The sequence below is a fragment of the Geospiza fortis genome, unplaced genomic scaffold (genome assembly GCF_000277835.1).
Source record: "Geospiza fortis unplaced genomic scaffold, GeoFor_1.0 scaffold366, whole genome shotgun sequence".
NCBI lineage: Eukaryota > Metazoa > Chordata > Aves > Passeriformes > Thraupidae > Geospiza > Geospiza fortis.
The window spans coordinates 2,642,691-2,660,936 of NW_005054342.1; the positions used below are offsets into that span (position 1 = coordinate 2,642,691).

General features: G+C 40.4%; 1 protein-coding gene across 2 annotated transcripts; it reads left to right on the plus strand.

Annotated features, from left to right (window-relative positions):
- The first annotated feature begins 2,563 nt into the window (after positions 1–2,563).
- On the plus strand, positions 2,564–17,414 carry LOC102033209 (arylsulfatase D-like). 2 transcript variants are annotated; one of them, XM_005422680.2, is made up of 11 exons: positions 2,564–2,782; positions 4,660–4,709; positions 5,241–5,390; positions 6,715–6,836; positions 8,274–8,396; positions 12,108–12,531; positions 13,269–13,405; positions 14,614–14,748; positions 15,790–15,952; positions 16,244–16,365; positions 17,043–17,414. In XM_005422680.2, exons 2-11 carry the CDS (start codon positions 4,684–4,686, stop codon positions 17,411–17,413), a joined length of 1,773 nt encoding a protein of 590 aa, XP_005422737.1. In that variant the 5' UTR covers positions 2,564–2,782; positions 4,660–4,683; the 3' UTR covers position 17,414. The 2 variants fall into 2 exon arrangements, with proteins under 2 accessions (XP_005422737.1, XP_030914231.1); XM_031058371.1 differs by lacking the exons at positions 2,564–2,782; positions 4,660–4,709; positions 6,715–6,836 and having other exon boundaries at positions 5,249–5,390.
- Positions 17,415–18,246: the final 832 nt, after the last annotated feature.

Sequence of the window (18,246 nt, forward strand, 5' to 3'; positions counted from 1 at the left end):
TTTTTTTGAATGGTAGTATTCATTTGTTTGATCTCTTACTAGAATGACTAACAGTATGGCTTGGTATCACTTTAACCAATTCCAATCTAGCTTGAATATTGAGCCATACAAATTCTCTCTGTACAGGCATTACAGATAGACTGGAACCTTTAAAGGATGTTTCATCTAATCCTAGAATAGCATTATAGGGCAGCTGGGCTGCCCTCAGTGTGACTCTTTCACCATTGATCATAGAGTCTGGAGGGCAGGCTTAGATGTGAACAGTTAACTTGTTGTAGTGAAACTCAAGTGATATGAACCCATTCTGTGGTGCAGGAGGAAACAGCACTGGATTATGTCTCCTGTTGGAAACCATGTGGACAATTAATTGCCATACAGCCTTCTAAGTATATTAGTTGCACTACTCACCAGCTATGAGGTAAGTCAACCCTTGGGCAGGAATTGGGGCATCTGAATTTTACCCCAGACCAGGAGAGCACTTTTGAAGCATCTGTCCCACTCACCCCCACCTCCTGCAGTTTGGCTCACGTGTCAGAACAGTCCTGGAATACATGAGCCAGGCTCTTCTCAGGGTTGCAAACCCATATTGCGTGCTCCAGGATGACAGGAAAGGTTCTGCAATTGCTCCTGGGCATCCAGGCCTTGAAGACCTAGTGCAAATCAGAGTTCCAAGGAATAACATCACATCATCGTTGTGCAATGACTTTTAGAACGGTGAGTGTGATCCCCTGTGCTCTGAAACAAGAGAAGGTAGTAGTCGCTAGAGGGAGCCCCTAAATCATCATATCCTACACCAAACCCCACTTCAGCTCCAGGATGTTGAAGCACTTCAATAGGGTCGCAGTGTTACTGCCTCCAGTACTCAGTAAAGAAAACGAGGGAAAAAGACAGGAGTATGCAAGGCTCCTGCAAAATTCAACATTCATTCCACCTTCTGAAAGAATTCAGGCTTTTTAAAGATCTCCGCACAGAAAAACAGCTATTGCAAATTCAGTGCATTGGTTGGTAACAGAATTAGCTTTGCCTAGACCTTTTAAAAACGTCAGCACTTTAAAAAAGTAGCGCAGTGGGAGTGCATTCACCTTTCCCTCCTTCAAAGATCAAACACCAAAATGGGCACAAGTTGTCACTCTGAAAATCTTTAGACCACAAGCACAGCCCTCCTTCCTTTAACTTCATAACACCATAGGTGTGCCCAGTGGCAATTCCCAGCACCAGACTTCAACAAGTGCTACTTACAGCAGCAAACTGGTCTGGCTCTCTCTGTGTTTGAAGAGGGTTGTGTAAAAGACCGCAAAGGCGTGTTCCTGTTGTGTAACTGCAGGCATGGATTCAATTTTCTGTATTCTAAATTTAGAAAATAACATAGCAGTTACAGTTTGTGGTTCTTGGTTATGAACTCTATAGAATTTGCAAGAAGTCCTGGAAAAAACAAGGACATGAGAGCTGTGGAGAGGGCCCCAGCTGCAAAAGAGGCTCTCTCAGCCAGCAGGGCTCTGCAGGGATTGATTGCAACCTGGACAGAAAAACCCAGAAGCAGCTCAGAAGGTGTTTTATTTAGACAACATGCAGCAGTAGAGGGCATCAGACAACAAGAAATCCTGTAGACCATAATGTATCTTTGCAGTGCTAAAGGTATAAAGAGGGGAATGGGAGCTAGAGAGGTGGAGATTGGGATTCTGTAATGCAGGTGAGGATCAGAAAGCAGACACAGAGAAGTCAAACCAGACACTTCACTCCTTCTGTGCATGTTGGCTGTAACCACTCCAGCATGTTAATACTGTGGTGGGAGGGAACAGGGAAGGGATCTCCTGTGGTGCTCTAACTTGCCTCAAAGGTGCTCCACTAGAGTCCAACCTGAGCACTGCAATTTATACACCCAACTCACCACAACATCTCCCTTCTCTCATAAGATACAAAAGTGCAGGAAACTGTTAGTAAAGTAGGATTGCTCTTGGCTAATGCCTCATGCTGTCCCAAGACACTCAGTACAAGAGGACTTACATAAGAAAAAACAAAAAGGAAGCACTAGCCAGCATGTAACCTTAATTTGTCCCTTTGAGCGATGGCTAGGAAACAGGCAGCACTCAGAAGTGAAGCTGAATGACTCATTTTCTGAAAAAGAAAATTCAAGCCACTTACCAGCGTTTCCTCCCCACCCTAGAACTATTTGTCTCAGCATGTGCAGAGACAACCACCTCACTGCAGCATGCACTCAGGGTGGCCATAAAGTGAAGAAATTAGCTCCATTTCTATTTCTACAACAAAGAAGTGCTGCTCCATACATACAGTGATTTGGAAATCAGCTCCATTTCTATTTCTACAACAAAGTGCTGCTCCATACATACAGTGATTTCCTTGGTGGAAGTGAGGAAATGTTTATTGGAAACTATTATTTATAGTACCTTTCACAGGAGTGTCTCAGACTTGAAGGACATAATTCCCATCCCTTGAGAAACTGGTGGTTAGGCAGAAAACATTTTAGCTGCATTTGTGGCGTTCCCCAGCCAGACCCTCACGCCCTGTGTGAATGTCAGAGTTGTGCAAACAGCAGGGGGAAGCGCAGCTTGAGACTCCATGAGAAGCCAGAGCATGCAGCTGCTTGGAAGCTCTGGCAGAACATGCTTTTCCTGTGGTGAGCTGTGGGACGTGCAGCTGGGGCACATTTCGGGACAGCCTTCAGAAACGCCACGCAGTAGCAGCAGTCCTCGTGCCGAAAAAATTTGGAATCATTTTAAGTCACCAGTCTATCAACTGCCTGCTTTGAACACAACTTGGCCAGGTACTGTATTCCTCCCTAACTATGTTGGGAAATACACAGCAAAATGTTAATGGCTATTTGGATTTTTTTTCCCCCTTCTGTAGATAAAAATATCTCAAGGGAGTTTTAAAATAGTTTTCCCTTTAGAACAATGTTCTTCTCATACAAGGCTATGTATAAAGTGAGAGCTGCAGGCTATGTGTTTACAAGTCTAGGTTTGCTTTTACCTGCATCAAGTCTACAAAATAGGAATCTTTGAAAGAAATTTTCACAGACTGAACAGTACTGAATTAAGTGGTATTAGCTGTGTGACTTTTCACTGAGTGTTGCCAAGCTGATGTCACAAATACGTACTGTTCTCCAGAAAAGTGCATATGAGTATGTCTAAAACAACAAATATTTCCTCTTATGAGATTTTAGTATCTTGTAAGCATTTTATTAGAAAAGTAAAGACTGATTATAAACTTTGAATCAATACAGAAAACAAATGATAAAATATGAAAGATATGCAAGCTTTCATATGCAAGATATTCCCCCCAGGATTATTAAAATAGATGAAGAAAAGGACAAAAGCTAAATTACTTTGGGGGAGGGATTAACAATGGCAGTGGGAGGAAGGAGTTTTGCTTTAAGCCAAATTCAGTTCAGAGAGCAGAAGGGAATGTTTGCTTGTGATTTCTTTGTCTAGACTCCCATCACCTTTCACTGAGGGAATGGCTTGACAGGGATATAACACCAGTGAGTATAATAAATCAATAGCTGCTTTCAGTATATTGCCTGCTATTTTACAGGCAGCTTCTGGGGAGGTTCAGCCTTGAGCTCCAGCTGCACTTTAAATCTGTGTCTCTCTACTGTGTGGCAACCAACTGCACAATTAAATCTGATTATGTCCAACTCCCTTTTACTTCAACTCTTTTGGAGGCTTATAGGATATAAATGGTAAAGATGGCTGAGGTGTTCTCTTGAACTTTTCTTATAACTGCTTAGGATGCAGCAAAGGCACAAACTCACATGCAGGAAACTGAGTGTCTCTAGACAGCAGCGCTGCCTCACCTCTGGTGCTTGTAAGTAAGTGTTTGGGTGCCAGTTTTCTAAGCACAGAAATTCAATTTTTCCCAGTAAAGCTTGCAGTGTTGATGGATAAAATGCAAGAACTATGAATATTAACTAAACAGCTTAATACATCAATTCTGGAAAACAAAAATAAATAAGAAACAAACATAATTCATAAAACTGAGGTGCTTGGGACACTTGAGCCAGGTGTGGGATAAATATCAAAGCAGTCTATTTTAAAGCTTTAGAATGAAGCTCACTCAGCCCCTACTTAAAATCTTCAAATAGCTTAATTTCACTGTCCTGAGAGTGAAAGAAAAACCCCAGAGAAACCTCTTCATTGTCAGAGTTAAGTAACAACAGGTCATTAATTCTTCCAAGAAATTATAATTGTTGGAAAAAGATGACTAGAATTTCTACAACTAAAAATTTCTCTTACAAGCCTGAAAAGAAACTTAGCATATTATGTGAAAAAGCACAATGCTGCAACTGTCTATGGTTATAGAAATGTAAATTATATTGAAGACTGGATTTTAAAGCACTATTTTTTCCTTTCTGAACATTAACTATTTTTTTATATAGATGATTCATGCAAGAAAATGGAATTATTTTGCTATTTAGAGATAAACTTCTTTACTCAAAAAGAAAAATCCCTCTAATAAAGGAAGGGCTAGCAATAAAAATAACATGAATGCCTTTACTCTTCTTCATTTGGGGTCTGATCTGAGATGCACTGGAGTAAATAAAACAGAATGTTAACAGGTTTCGAGTAAGTTTTTAATCCATTTTTATTTCAGTTACTACTAGGAAGATGTAACTATGACAGAGTACTCTTGGTTTTGCAGGATTTGAACACTCCAAATGCAGAAATGATTTGGCAACTAACATCTCATTGGTAAGAAAAAAACACGAGTTACTGTTGTATCATACTTAGATCTAAAGTGAACAAAGCTTAATAATGATGCAATACTGTGTTATAAAAGAGTAGCATTGTGTATCTCACAATGCAATTTTTGTTTGTTTTTCTTCTTATTAACTCTTTCACAACCCAAAGATCCCAGTCCAGGCAAAAACCATGTCAGAGGAAGTTGATCCCATTCTCAGCTTCCCAGAACAACCCTTTATAAACATCCAAAGCCATGAAGCAAAATCATCTGTATTCCATCTGCTGCATGTAAATTCCCATGTGAGACTGCTCACAGGAAACTTGGAAACAATCAGGAAAGGAGATTTTTTAAAATTATAGTCCTGACATTTTCCTCTTCATTACCTCAATTTGAGTAAATGATAAACACTTAGTACACCCTCTGTGTCTGGACAGAGTGGTCTGGTCTGCAGCCAAGCTCACGACAGAGGGTCTCTGGCCACATGCAGGGGAGTGATGGATGGCCAGGTCACTGGCTTCTTTTACTCTTCTGTGTTTCAGGTCACCCCTGGTTACACCCCTGATTTTTGCTCTGCTTCTGCAAGCACCATTCACCCAGCCTTCCACCATCACCCAGCCAAACTTTGTCCTGCTGCTGGCTGATGATCTCGGCATAGGGGATGTAGGCTGCTATGGGAATCATACTATCAGGTAAGGAAACTGCCCCCAAGGGTGAACAGAGCTGGTGTAATATATGGGCTCTTTTAGCCACTGGTTCTCTGCTGTGCAAAGAACAGCAGGATTTTGAAACAGCAGTTTGGGAGCACCCAGTGCTCCTTGGAGGAGGAATGTTTATCAGCTAACTGAGATGGCAATTGTGCTGAAGGGTGGAACTACACCAACCGCTTTGCCCAGTTACCCTGGACTGCACCTCTGGTGAAAGGCTGTAGAGAATAAGAAATGTTGCAGGTGTTATTTCCTGGCAGTGTGTCTTTGAGTGAGGAATCATAACAGTATGAGTACAAAGCAACAAAACATCCAGGATCTTTCAAAATCCTACTGAAGGTTTTGCCTTCTTGTGAACACCATTAAACTGATAATTGGAAAAACAAAATTGTAAAACTGAAGCTCAATCTAATCTCAAATAGAAGTAGGCACACCTTGAATTGGAAGAGGGAGATATTGTATTCTGAAATGTAAGATATTGCCTTGTCTGTAACTAGTGTGCTAGGCAAGCTTGTTTTTGTTGGTTGCCAGTTGTTTGCAAAATACCCTCTTCTCACCTACTTATTCATGTGTAACTTAATTCATGTTGCCGTGAGAGATTGCCACACAGTGTGAAAACATGCAGGATTTCTTTCCCTTTTTCTCCTTTTCCCTTGCTACAAATGTCATGAGAAGCACTTTGTTACCTTCCTTATCGGTACTGTAAGTCATGGAGCATCTTGTCTAGTCAAGCACTGTCACCCTGTGGCAACCAAATTACCATTACACTGATACACTGAGGCTGATACACAGCTCTTTGAGAAGCTAGTGTAGGAAAGGCAGCTCTGGGGGAATGAAAGGTCTTTGCTGTGAGGGTGGTGAGGCACTGGTTGTCCTGAGAAGCTGTGGATGCCCCATTCTCAGAAGTGTTCCAAGCCAGGCTGGATAGGGCTCTGAGCAATCTCATCTAATGGAAAGTGTTCCTGCCCATGGCGGGGGGGTTGGAATTTTGTGATTTTTAAGGTCCCTTTCAGCCCAAACCATTCTACAATTCTATGATTTCTTCAAGACTCTTCATAGGACAAGGGGAAAAAAAAAAGAAAAAAAAAAGAAAAGGGTTATCTCGAAATTAATACAGATACTGATTTTTAATGAAGAAGAAAAAGAGAAATATTTTCCCGTCGCTTGAGAAAATTTAAATAAATTGCAAAAATATTTCCTGGCCATCTTCAAATAGAACAAACTTCTGAAAATAAAGATAAATATATAATTTCTTATTCCCCTGAAAGACTCTCTGGATGATGTCTGGTGGCATTGGTTGCGTTTTTAGGACCCCGAACATTGATGGCCTGGCAAAGGAAGGAGTGAAGCTGACCCAGCACATCGCTGCAGCCCCGCTCTGCACGCCCAGCAGAGCAGCTTTCCTCACGGGCAGATACCCCCTCCGATCAGGTTTGCCTTGCAAAGCCTCGCACCCTTCAAACATTGCTCTGCTGCTGGGGAGAACAGTGTCATACAAGGGGCACAGAAGAAATGAGGGTGTGCAGACAGGGGTGACACAGACACCCCATCCTCACTGAGACACACGAGGTGTCAGACCGGCTTTGAGGTGGCTTCTCTCTTTGTAGGGTGTTTGTGAACTGGTCTGGGGGGAAGCAGAGCAGAGAACGATCAGCTTTGCAGAGCATCTTGGTCTCCCCCAAAGCACAATTTTGGCTACCTTTTGACACTCTTTGGTACAGATTGCAGCCAGAATGGAGTTAGAGCAAACTGTTACATTCAAAAAAGTCATTATGTAAAACAGGAAGAATAGTAACAACATGCTCACAAAGCACTAGTTAAATTAATTTCTGTCAGAGGTGACTCATCATCAGATGTCAGAAGCAGCTCAGCCCTGCAGGGAGCAGAGTAGACTTGTGCAGATGTGTGTCCATTCCCTCCAGTCAAGGTGCAGAACGAGTTATTCGTGGGAAAGCTTCTTTATGTATCTGTCAAAATTAATCTGTCCTAGGAGATAACAGTTTGAAAGCAATATTATTTTTCCCAATTGTGTTTTTGAAGAAAAAACGCTATCCTGTCAAACTGCATCCCTGAGATGAAAAGGTATGAAAAACAAATAGCTCTACATGTTTCTAACAGCAACCCTGAAATGCTTGTTCTATTGCAAATTATCTTCGGAGCCTTCATTCCTGAGGCATTTTGAAGCTGATATGTCATCCTACTTTTATCATGACAGCTCCCACTGACACTGGTAGTTTGAAAACAGTAGTAGTTTGAAAGGGCTTGTACAGACCCTTTCCCTCTGTATCAGCAGGGCCAGGGATGTTCAGTGCTACAATGACAGATTGAACTTTACATAGCGCTGTATGATGGGGTCATGCCAGGATAAAATACTAAATAGTAGGGTGTAAACCTGCAGGTGAAGAGGAGATAGCAACTCTGTGGGGCTCAGAGATCAGATACCAGACAGGCAAGGAAGCCCTGAGCTCCCTGGCAGCCCTCAGTGAGCTGGAGTCTGAGGCTGACAGGGGCCTGAAGTCTCCTTGTGCTCCTCCCTGCCCTCACATTCACGCTAAGGAAGGGCATTTCATACAGCCCAGGTGCCACTGTGACGTAGAAAATCTCCTACACAACCATGTAATTCCAAATGAAATGAAATTAAAGAAAAAAGTCTCAATATGAGATACAAAGATGAAAGAATAGGCACTATGGTGGGTCCTAACTCTTTCTTAATTTTGTCTAGGGTCTTAGATTCATTTTCCCAAACAAACAGCATTAGGAAAAATGTTTAACACTACCATTTCAATGAAATCAGGAAACAAAAAAGTATGTTGGATAAAAGTACTCAACCCTTTATACTGACCCAGATTGTTTTTATTGCATTTTTAGGGATGGATGCTACAAATGATTACCGCGTTATTTTTTGGAATGCCGGCTCAGGAGGGCTTCCTCCAAATGAAACCACTTTTGCCAAAATACTGCAGCACCAAGGCTACAGCACAGGACTGATAGGTATGGGGGCACTCCTCTCCTAAAGATGTTCTTGCATGTTCTTTCACCTGCACATCTCACTCAAACCATTTGTTTCAGTTAGTAACTGCTTGTACTTCAGTTGTAATATTTTTATTTTCTGATCAAGAATAATATATAAATAGAAACTCTGACCAAAAAGTACTTCTCTTAAGAGAACAAGCATAAGATGAAGAGGGCAATTTTACCATTGACCCATTTTCAAGCACAGCTGTGGTTGTTAAAATACATGACCGAAAATTTTATTAATTTGTGAATATTATTATGCCAGATATAAAATACTTATTCCAATACTATTTCATTTTTAAAAAGTAAAAATATGAGTGTCATTTAAACATGCATTATGATGTTTTATACACTTCAGAGCAGATTCACACAAAAGGGAACAACTGCTACTTAAAACATCAGAGACAGTTAATAGTGTCACAAGATTGGGCCTTTCAGATACAGAAACAAAGGAATTTTTTTTTCTTCAGTCACAGCATGTCACTGTAGCTTATCAAGATTTCAGTACAGCCCAAAAACACTGCGTTCTTCAGCATCAATGTGAATTTCATTTTACTTTATATTTTATAGCTCTATTTTTTTTTTTAGTACAGTTGTAACTTTTCGTCATGTTCTTGTTCCAAATAATTATTTATCTTAGATGTGCCACATAGTTCCACAGACTGATAAAGCACAAACATTCCTGGCTGATTTTTCAGCTATTTACCCTACCTCAACTGAGCATGTAAAATGTCAAAATCCAAAATCTGTATCTGGCACATAAAAATATTAGCTGCACAAACCAACTGAATTTGTTAATAAAACTTCCTGCAGAAATAGATTTTTATTCATTCAACAGAATAAATCTAAGCCACACCAGACAAAACTAAAAGAAGCCTTCCAAGCAATTCAAATTTTGCATTACCGAAGTTCCATCTCCTATTAGTTTTGTAGTGATATTACTTTAGTTGTTTAAATCAGCTCATAGAACAGACTGTGCATGCTTCATCTTGGTTTCAGCATGTTGTCACTAGCAAAACAATCAGATTTGTCTCCTCTCCCCCCAGGGAATTGCCCTGAGGCAGGAGTCCTGCTGCTTGCCTCCCAGAAGCAAAACAAGGAGGCATTTTCCCTGTGGGCATCTCAGCTAAAAATCACACCACAGGTGCCAAAAGCATCACTTAGATTAACCAGATTGACAGATCCTGATTAATTGCACCATGGGGGATGATGAGAAGCACCAGTGATAGGTGACACGCAGAATACCAAAAGAATTTTACATTCAAGTCATGAAGCAAAAAAATCTTAACACAACATCTACTCATGTCACTACAGGCCCATGAGCACTAAGTAGTCTCACCTGAATTGTTTGTGATTGTTTTGCCCTGAGCACAACCAGTTTAATTGCAAAGTTAAATCCTATTAATAACCTGCAGCCTGAGGTGATAATGAGATTTTTCGTTGCGAAATGCTTTGAAGGTTCTTTGCAGTCAGAAAACCAATGCTGTATAAGTAATGCCCTCAGAGATTAATTTATCTTAATTATATGTTTAGTTTAGCTTCTGCAGATTTGATTCTTTTCTAGCATGCCAGAAACCTTTATTGACCTCAGCTGGAGATTTAGGTGTTGGAGTGCATCTGAATTCCAACAATACTTTAACTGCACCTGTATTTACAACCTATGCATTTATGTATTGATTACAAACCTGTTTCATTCTACTGCCAGCTCTAAATATGTCAGGAGGTAAACTGAGTAGAGATTTTAGCTCAAAGCAATTCATCCACCTACTCTAGAGCTTTCATTCTTCCTTTATATTTACAGCTGAGAAACAGCAATTTTTTTCTCCTCTGGGGCAGTTTTTCTGCTCCTATTGTAATGCACTGCAATTCTATTGAACCTCACTCAGAGTTGGCTGCTATTATATGTACTGATAACATAATGAACCATTTATTGAGAATAACTTCATTCTGGAAGTGTCTCAGGTTGCTGTTGATAATTGCTGCCCCGAGATGCGTAGGATGTCTCTGCTTTGGCCTGCTCAACTGAAGAACAAGTCTGGACTCTTCACTTTTCGGTCTTGAGGTTGTTTATTAATTCTTATCTATAAAATTTTCTTTTTGCCCAGTGGAGATCTACTCTGCAGGGCAGCCACAGGCACTCTGACCGCCTCAGAGGTGGCGTTGTCCTTTTACACTACAAACTACCTGTATCATATTTACACTTAATTCCCAATACCTATCACCTATGTTAGACAGTGCACTTCTACTCTAAACCAATTCCAAAGTGCCAACATCACTGCAGAAAAGGGAGAACAAGAAGAAGAAGAAGAAAGGCTAGACACGCCCAGATTCCTCCATCTTGTCCCCATAACTCCTATACCAAAACCCCTAAAATCTACATTTTCACCCTGTGATCATTTTGTTATTACACTATTCAAACCTGTGTGACTTTCATGTCCTCATACAAAGTTGGCAACTTGCTCCAAGGGTCAAAATCAAATCCCCAGGTGTTCTGGGCAGCATGCCAGGGTCTCCGAGCCCCCTGGCGGGGTCCTCGGCAACTCTGGACACCCGGAGGGATGCGCTGAGTTCCGACAGAAATGCACAGTTCCTCTCTCTACAACAAGAATTAGTTTCAAATTAGTTTTCAAGTAAAGTTCTTAATGTCCATTTTGATCTGACATCCAAGATCTGCAAAAGATGCCATTAAGCCTCTGATGAGTGGTAGATTTTGTTCACTCAGTTCAGACATTCTCAAACCTCAGTGTTTGAACCAAATGAGCCAATTTACTATGTCACCACCTAAGTGCCTAACCAGGCTGTTTGAATAAGCTGGAGGGGAAGCAAAAGCAAGGTTTTGGTGTGCCATTCATGAAAGTAGTGGGAGTGTTCATAATGAAGAACAAATTGTGTTGTAAAAGGTCAAGAGATGTTCCTTCTGATAAATGAAGATCTCAGTATTTAAAAGAAGTAGGCTTGAACACTTTAAAAATTTGATTAAATCCAAATAAATGGCAAAATATTTATAAAACAAAGTCTTTTATTCTCAGTCAGTATGTGGAGATATAATGGTCATCAAAGTTACTTACAAATGTACAGCTTTATGAGAAATCCTGATCTCCTGAGCTCAAGTTTTTCTGGATCCAGAGGTTTGTCTGGCAAACAGTTAGATGAGCTGCTAGTTAACTACTCTATCCATATTTTCCCTTATCAATCTGGTACCAACACAGAGTGTTGCCATAGTCCTGACACCAAGCACTTCAAAACCTCCCAGGAACAAGTCTGCATAGCACTTTGAAGGTAAAGGGACAACAAAAGAAGGTTATTTCCCCCTATGCTTACAAAAGGACAGCTTCCTACTATTTGATGCTTGACAGGTCTCCAGGAAGGCCATACATTTTTGCTCAGTTTGAAATTTTTCTCAATTTCTAGTTGCTGTTATATGGGGTTTTTTTATGTTTGATCAAAGCTACAGGGCATGAATATATATACAGAGCACCAAAAAATGTGTTAAAAATTTATAAATTGTAGAGGTTTACTTTAGTCAATCCCATTATATAACTACATACTTGGTATATTTTTGTGTAGGATGAAGCTGTTATCACAAGCAGAAAACAACCAACCACTTTTTGAGAAATGTTTTGTGTAAGGAAAAGTCCTTTCTTTTAAAATATTATCTTTTTATATTTTAATAACTTCTATTTTCAGGGAAGTGGCATCAAGGTGTTAACTGTGAATCCCGCAATGACCATTGCCATCACCCTTTGAAACATGGATTTGACTACTTCTATGGGATGCCTTTTACACTAATAAGTGACTGTCAGCCAACAGAAACACCAGAGATGGACAGAGCCTTCAGGAGGAAACTCTGGCTTTCCACTCAGATGATAGGGCTCATTACATTCACTGCTGTCCTTGGGAGACTGACTGGCCTGATTTCAGTCCACTGGAGAACACTGGCCTGCCTTGCTGGGTTCAGTCTCCTGTTCTTCATATCCTGGTTCTCAAGTTATGGATTTGTGCGCTACTGGAACTGCATTATGATGAGAAACCATGGAATCACTGAGCAGCCAATGGTGACAGACAGAACAACGTCCCTTATCTTGAGAGAGTCCATTTCATTTATTGAAAGGTGAAGACTTCCTTTGTCCACAAATTTCCTAGTTCTTGCACATTTTGCAGCCTGTAAATATCACTTTCCTCTTTCATGTCTTTATAAGTTTTTATAATTTTTACAGTATTATGTAGGATTTTAAGTACTGTTATTTTTATTAATTTTAAATAATATCAATAGTTATATAATGTAATTTAAAAAGAAAAAAAAATCAGCTGCTTAAGTATGCCCCTTATTACTAGCTTCACTAAAGCTAATTAATACTTCCCAATTTCCATGGATTGTATTGAATATTTCTAGGCTATATTTAAGAAATATGTATACCTATCAATGAGAGCAGCACTGCAGCTTTAGGAAGGAATAGCAGGTGATATCAGAAATGTGTGTGTGGGCCGGGGAAGGAGAAGCAGAGCTGTGATGTAGCCTTATCATATGGACTGATAAGTGAGCAACAGCTGTCAGGGGATGAGACTGCTGCCTTCACTTCAGTAGCACAGTGGTGCTTTGCAATAGCAGGAAGTGGATCTTCAATCTGGAAGTTTCTATCTATGATTTAGGGTAGAAAAAGGATATTTTATACAGACCCAAAATTATTCTAAGGGATCCTAATCACTGGGTTATAGTATCTTACAAAGTAAGGTGTTTCTGAAGGGACTGTTGCAATATCTATACCAAAATGACACCATTTTCACTACAACTGATCTGCATTGAGGGCCTTCCTCCCTAATAACACAGTGTTGATTTCTGTTTTGTAGAAATAAGCACAAGCCATTCCTCCTCTTTCTTTCCTTTTTGCATTCCCACACCCCTCTCCTCACCACAGAGAAGTTTCTTGGAAGGAGCAGACACGGTTTATATGGAGACAATGTAGAGGAGATGGACTGGATGGTGGGTAAGTCAACGAGGCATATAACAATGTCTCCAACTATCAAATACATAGGTCTAAATAAAAAGTTTTTATTAAAAAAGCAAGGAAGATGATTAAAAGCATGTACAAAAAAATCATAAGCATTTAATGAACATCTGACAATCTTGTGTGAGTGCTGTTGACTTATAGTGTTGGTTTTTTACTTTCTCAAGTCTTGGGCCAAATGTTCACTCTTTTTTTTTTGGTTAAGTGTTTACCAGTTTTAACCATGTTCCCTTAGCTCCCATCAAGGAGCTTTCCTGTTCTTCTTACTAAACATATGATATTTTATTTTCTATGATTAGTAAAGACCAGGTCATTTCAGCCTCTTATAATCATTTCTAAGCAGAACACATCAGAAGGTGATAAAATTGATCAGCAAATTAATTTCAGATGAAAAACAGCAGGTTATTTATTTGGGACAGCTGCACTAAGCAGAATACTGGATATTTTTCAGCCATCATCATAAATCCAAAAATGTTCATCAGTGTTATTTGGTATGCCCCCCACAATAAGATTCATGCTATTTCTCGGGCTGTTTTTCTGGAGGGGAAGGAGAATTATTTATCATTCAGTCATGATAGACAAAAAGTACTCACATTTGCAAAAGAGAGTCAGGTAGACATACAAGAAGAATTTGGTTTCAAACCTGTCTAACATTTACATACTGCAAATATCATTAAGGATGTCAAAACCAGCTCAAGAATTACTTCCAAATTTAAAGGCACTTCGTTATTAATGCATATTATATCCATGCAGTAATGTAATGCAAATCCTAACTGTGGTCTAGACAATATAACATAAGGGTAACTTTATGTTTTTCCATAGTTTTCATGATGGCCACCACTGATGCAGACACTAACTTTTAGATCATCATTTCTTTCCATATTTTTACAGTACATGGTATTTTTTTGCCCTTGACAATACAGGCTTTTTGTCTGTGACTGTGGTTCTTGCACCCCCTGTTAAAATACCAATAATAAAGTAGTGGTGACAACACAGCACAAATTTTCTGTGTTTTTAGAGACAATGAAATCATAACAAAAAATATCAATCTTAAAAATATTAAACAATGAGTAAGCTTACATAGGTAAGAAATTACACTGGTAAATGTTTGCAAGTCAGAGGTTAAAATTTATGTAGTATGAGGGATATTTTTGCTTTTTAATACACACATATTCTTGCGTTTACAGGTCAGGTTCTCAATGCTATTGACAAGGAGGGCTTGAAAGAAACTACACTAGTTTATTTTGCCTCTGATCATGGTGGATGGCTGGAAAGACAAGAAGGTGGAAGGCAGTTGGGTGGCTGGAATGGAATATACAAAGGTAAGAGCTGTTAGGGACAGTGACAACCCAGTGTCTTGGTTTGGAAAACAGGAGTCTGCTAAGGAAGGCAGGAGCCTCCCCTGAAATGGAAAATGTAAACCCCCTCCCTCCGAATTTCTATAAATTTTAAATTAAGGAGCTCTCAGGCAAAAAAATGGGAGCAGGAATAACAGTTCTTTACTAGGGAAGAAAATAAAAAGATAAAATAAACAATGCAGTGAAATAAAACAACACTGACAGAGTCAGAACACAACCTGACGCCTTGTTGGTCAGGTGTTGGTAGCAGTCCAATTGGAATTGTGGCTGCAGTCCTCCTGGAATGTCAGGTGTGGTTCTGTTGGAGCAGGGATCCTGTAGAAGGCTGTACTCTTCCTCTGAAGATCCAGTGGAAGAGGCAGCTGTTCCTCTGGGAAAATCCAGTGGAGAAGCTGTGCTGGTGTTCCAGTAACTCAAGATTATATCCAGGTAGGAATGCTTGGCTCCTCCCTCTGGGTGGAGCATCTCACAGTGGGATGCTGTAGTTCCTATCAGTCAGGCAGTGACATTCAACAGCCTGTTATCAGCAGATGTCTCCCCAGAGGGAGGATGGGTTGTGGAAGAGGTAAGGAAAACTGCCCACTTAACAGAAGACAACTGCCATACAGATGGCAAATAGAATACAATTTGCTTGGCAATCCAGGACACCCAGCAACAACTAATAAAAAACTTAGAACACCCCTAAGGTTTAAGTAAGATTATACACTCAAGAAGTAACGCTGGTTTATTACCAAGAAGCAAATATGTCTCGTTCTAATTAGGTGTGTAACAATGTAGTAAATTCTAACCCGGGCAGGTATCCTTTGTAAGCATGAGTTCTCAGATTTTCGGGTTCTAGTCTACTGAACACATTTTCACTACTGCTTAGTAGGAGCTTAGTAGCAAAAACAAAAGTGTAAAGAAGGCTCATCAAGGTAATATAATAATACAATAAAATTTATGCAAAAATTCTCTTCATTTTAAATCAAACTTTTATTTTTAATTTTTCTTTTTATTTAATGAAAGGTGGAAAAGCTATGGGAGGCTGGGAAGGAGGAATCCGTGTCCCAGGGATATTTAGATGGCCAGGAGTGTTACCTGCAGGCACAGTTATTGATGAACCTACAAGCCTTATGGATATTTATCCTACAGTAGTTCATTTGGCTGGAGGGGAAGTTCCTCAGGACAGGTACAAACAAAAGAATCTTTATTCCTCCTTCTTTCCCAAAACAATGGAAAATCTAGCTTGGGAACGCATTCTAAGAGCTTGATGTTTTCTTTTTCAGTCCTGTTGCTTTTTTAGACAAATCAATGTCTACGAGTTCAGTCACCTCTTTTCTACCTTAGAGATTGAGCCCCTACCTGCCATCTTCTGCGATCCCCTTTCTTGTCCAGAGCTGCCAGTTCCAGGGAGAGGTGTGCAAATGGAGCAGAGTCCTGTGCAGCTCACCTCAGCCCTGTGGTGTGTTTCTCGTGCCAGGGTGATGGACGGCCGGGACCTGCTGCCTTTGCTGCGCGGAGCAGTGGAGCACTCGGAGCACGAGTTCCTGTTCCATTACTGTGGCATTCACTTGCACGCTGTGCGCTGGCACCAGAAGGACAGTGAGTACACAGATTGGTCACAGACATATTTTATGAAAAATCTTTTTGCTAGGATCTTTTTCTCCTGAGAAGCTGAGAGGCCTCAGAAACAAAATGTAAACAATAATTATCTGCTGCTGTGGAATGCAACAGGTGCATCTTTGATTGGTCTTATGTAGTTGTTTTTAATTAATGGCCAATCATAGTCCAGCTGTCTCAGACTCTCTGGTCAGTCACAAGATTTTATTATCATTCCATTCCATTCCTTGCTAGCCTTCTGATGAAATCTTTTCTTCTATTCTTTTAAAACAGTTTTAATATATATATTTTTTTAATATAATGTATATCATAAAATAATAAATCAGCTTTCTGAAACATGGAGTCAAGATTCTCATCTCTTCCCTCATCCTGGGACCCCTGCAAACACCACCACACAGCTTCTGCCAAAGAATTATGTTCACTCTACAGGAGGGCACATTGTTCTAACACATTATTGTTCTGGGATTCGGTCTTCCCAAGTACTTCAGGTGTAATGTGGTAAAGAATTTACTGGCATTGTCTGTGTTGTACAGCACCAGGAGAAATTACTGCATTAGCTAATAAGTGTAGAGCTGAAGTGCATCCAGAAATGAACTCTAGAAAAACATTCACTCTTCCTTGTTATAACTAGCCTTCTGTGATTCTTTCTTTCCTGCCAGCTGGAGCTGTTTGGAAGGCTCATTACATGACTCCTATTTTCAGTCCTCCTGGAGCTGGGGCTTGTTATGACAGAGGATTTTGCCAATGCTTTGGCGAAGGAGTGACCCATCATGAGCCTCCATTGCTGTTTGAGCTCTCACAAGACCCTTCTGAAGCCAAACCTCTCTCGGCTGACACAGTGCCCCTCTTTGACACTGTCATAAGGAAGATTGGCAGAGCCATAGAGGAGCATCGCAGGACCCTGACTCCAGTGCCAGAGCAGCTCTCTGTGTCCAACGTGGTGTGGAAACCGTGGCTGCAGCCGTGCTGTGGGACGTTCCCGTTCTGTTGGTGTGATAAAGAAGGTGATAATAAACTTGCTGACCTATAAAGGAGTGAACCTGATACTTTCTCAAAAATGTATTTAGATTAAGAGTGTTTCCTTTGGGGGTCATTTGTTTCTCTAAATTGAGCCTTTATGAGATAATTTTTCCAGTGAATGGCAAGTATTTAGTAGAGATAGGTTTAAGCTGGATACTCTCAGGGAGGGATCAAGATAGATGATCCAAAGACCATGTTTTAACTAGCATCTGCTGACAAGTGAATGAATAGTTCAAATGCACTGAAGCAGGCCAAGATTAGAGCTGTACAAGTAATAATTCTGAATGTTTATTCAGAAGCTTTCCTTTGGGTTTTTACACTGAATTTCTAAGTGATTCCTGGACTGAGGTTTCCCTTAATTTTGTTATCCTTATCTCTCCTTTTGTTATCCTGACAATGCATAAGGTGACCCTATAATAAATATTTGCAGACTAATGCTTCCAAAATCATTAGAAAATAGTCTTGCCTGCAGTTCCTCAAAAAATCTTTCTTAGGTGAGGCTTTCTTCTTCCCTTGTAGCTAGTGACTCCAGCAGCAGTGATGATGACAGCTGATTGTCCTGGGCAAGGTGTAGAGCTTGGAAACGTGACAACCTGGGCAGTGGCTGTCTGAGCTCTCTGAGAAGGGTGGGACTCCTCTGGTTGGAGTCAGCTTCTTTTCATGGAGAGGAAATAAAGGAAAGCATTGTTCTTGTCCAAAGCTCCCTTTGCCTCCAGCTCCCTAAACAGCACTGGCAAGGGCCTTTTGACATCGATGGCCACAGCAGTGCCGCACTGATAACCACCAGTCCAGTGACAGGACTGCACAAGTTATCCTGCTGCCCTGATCCCAGCCATAAATGTT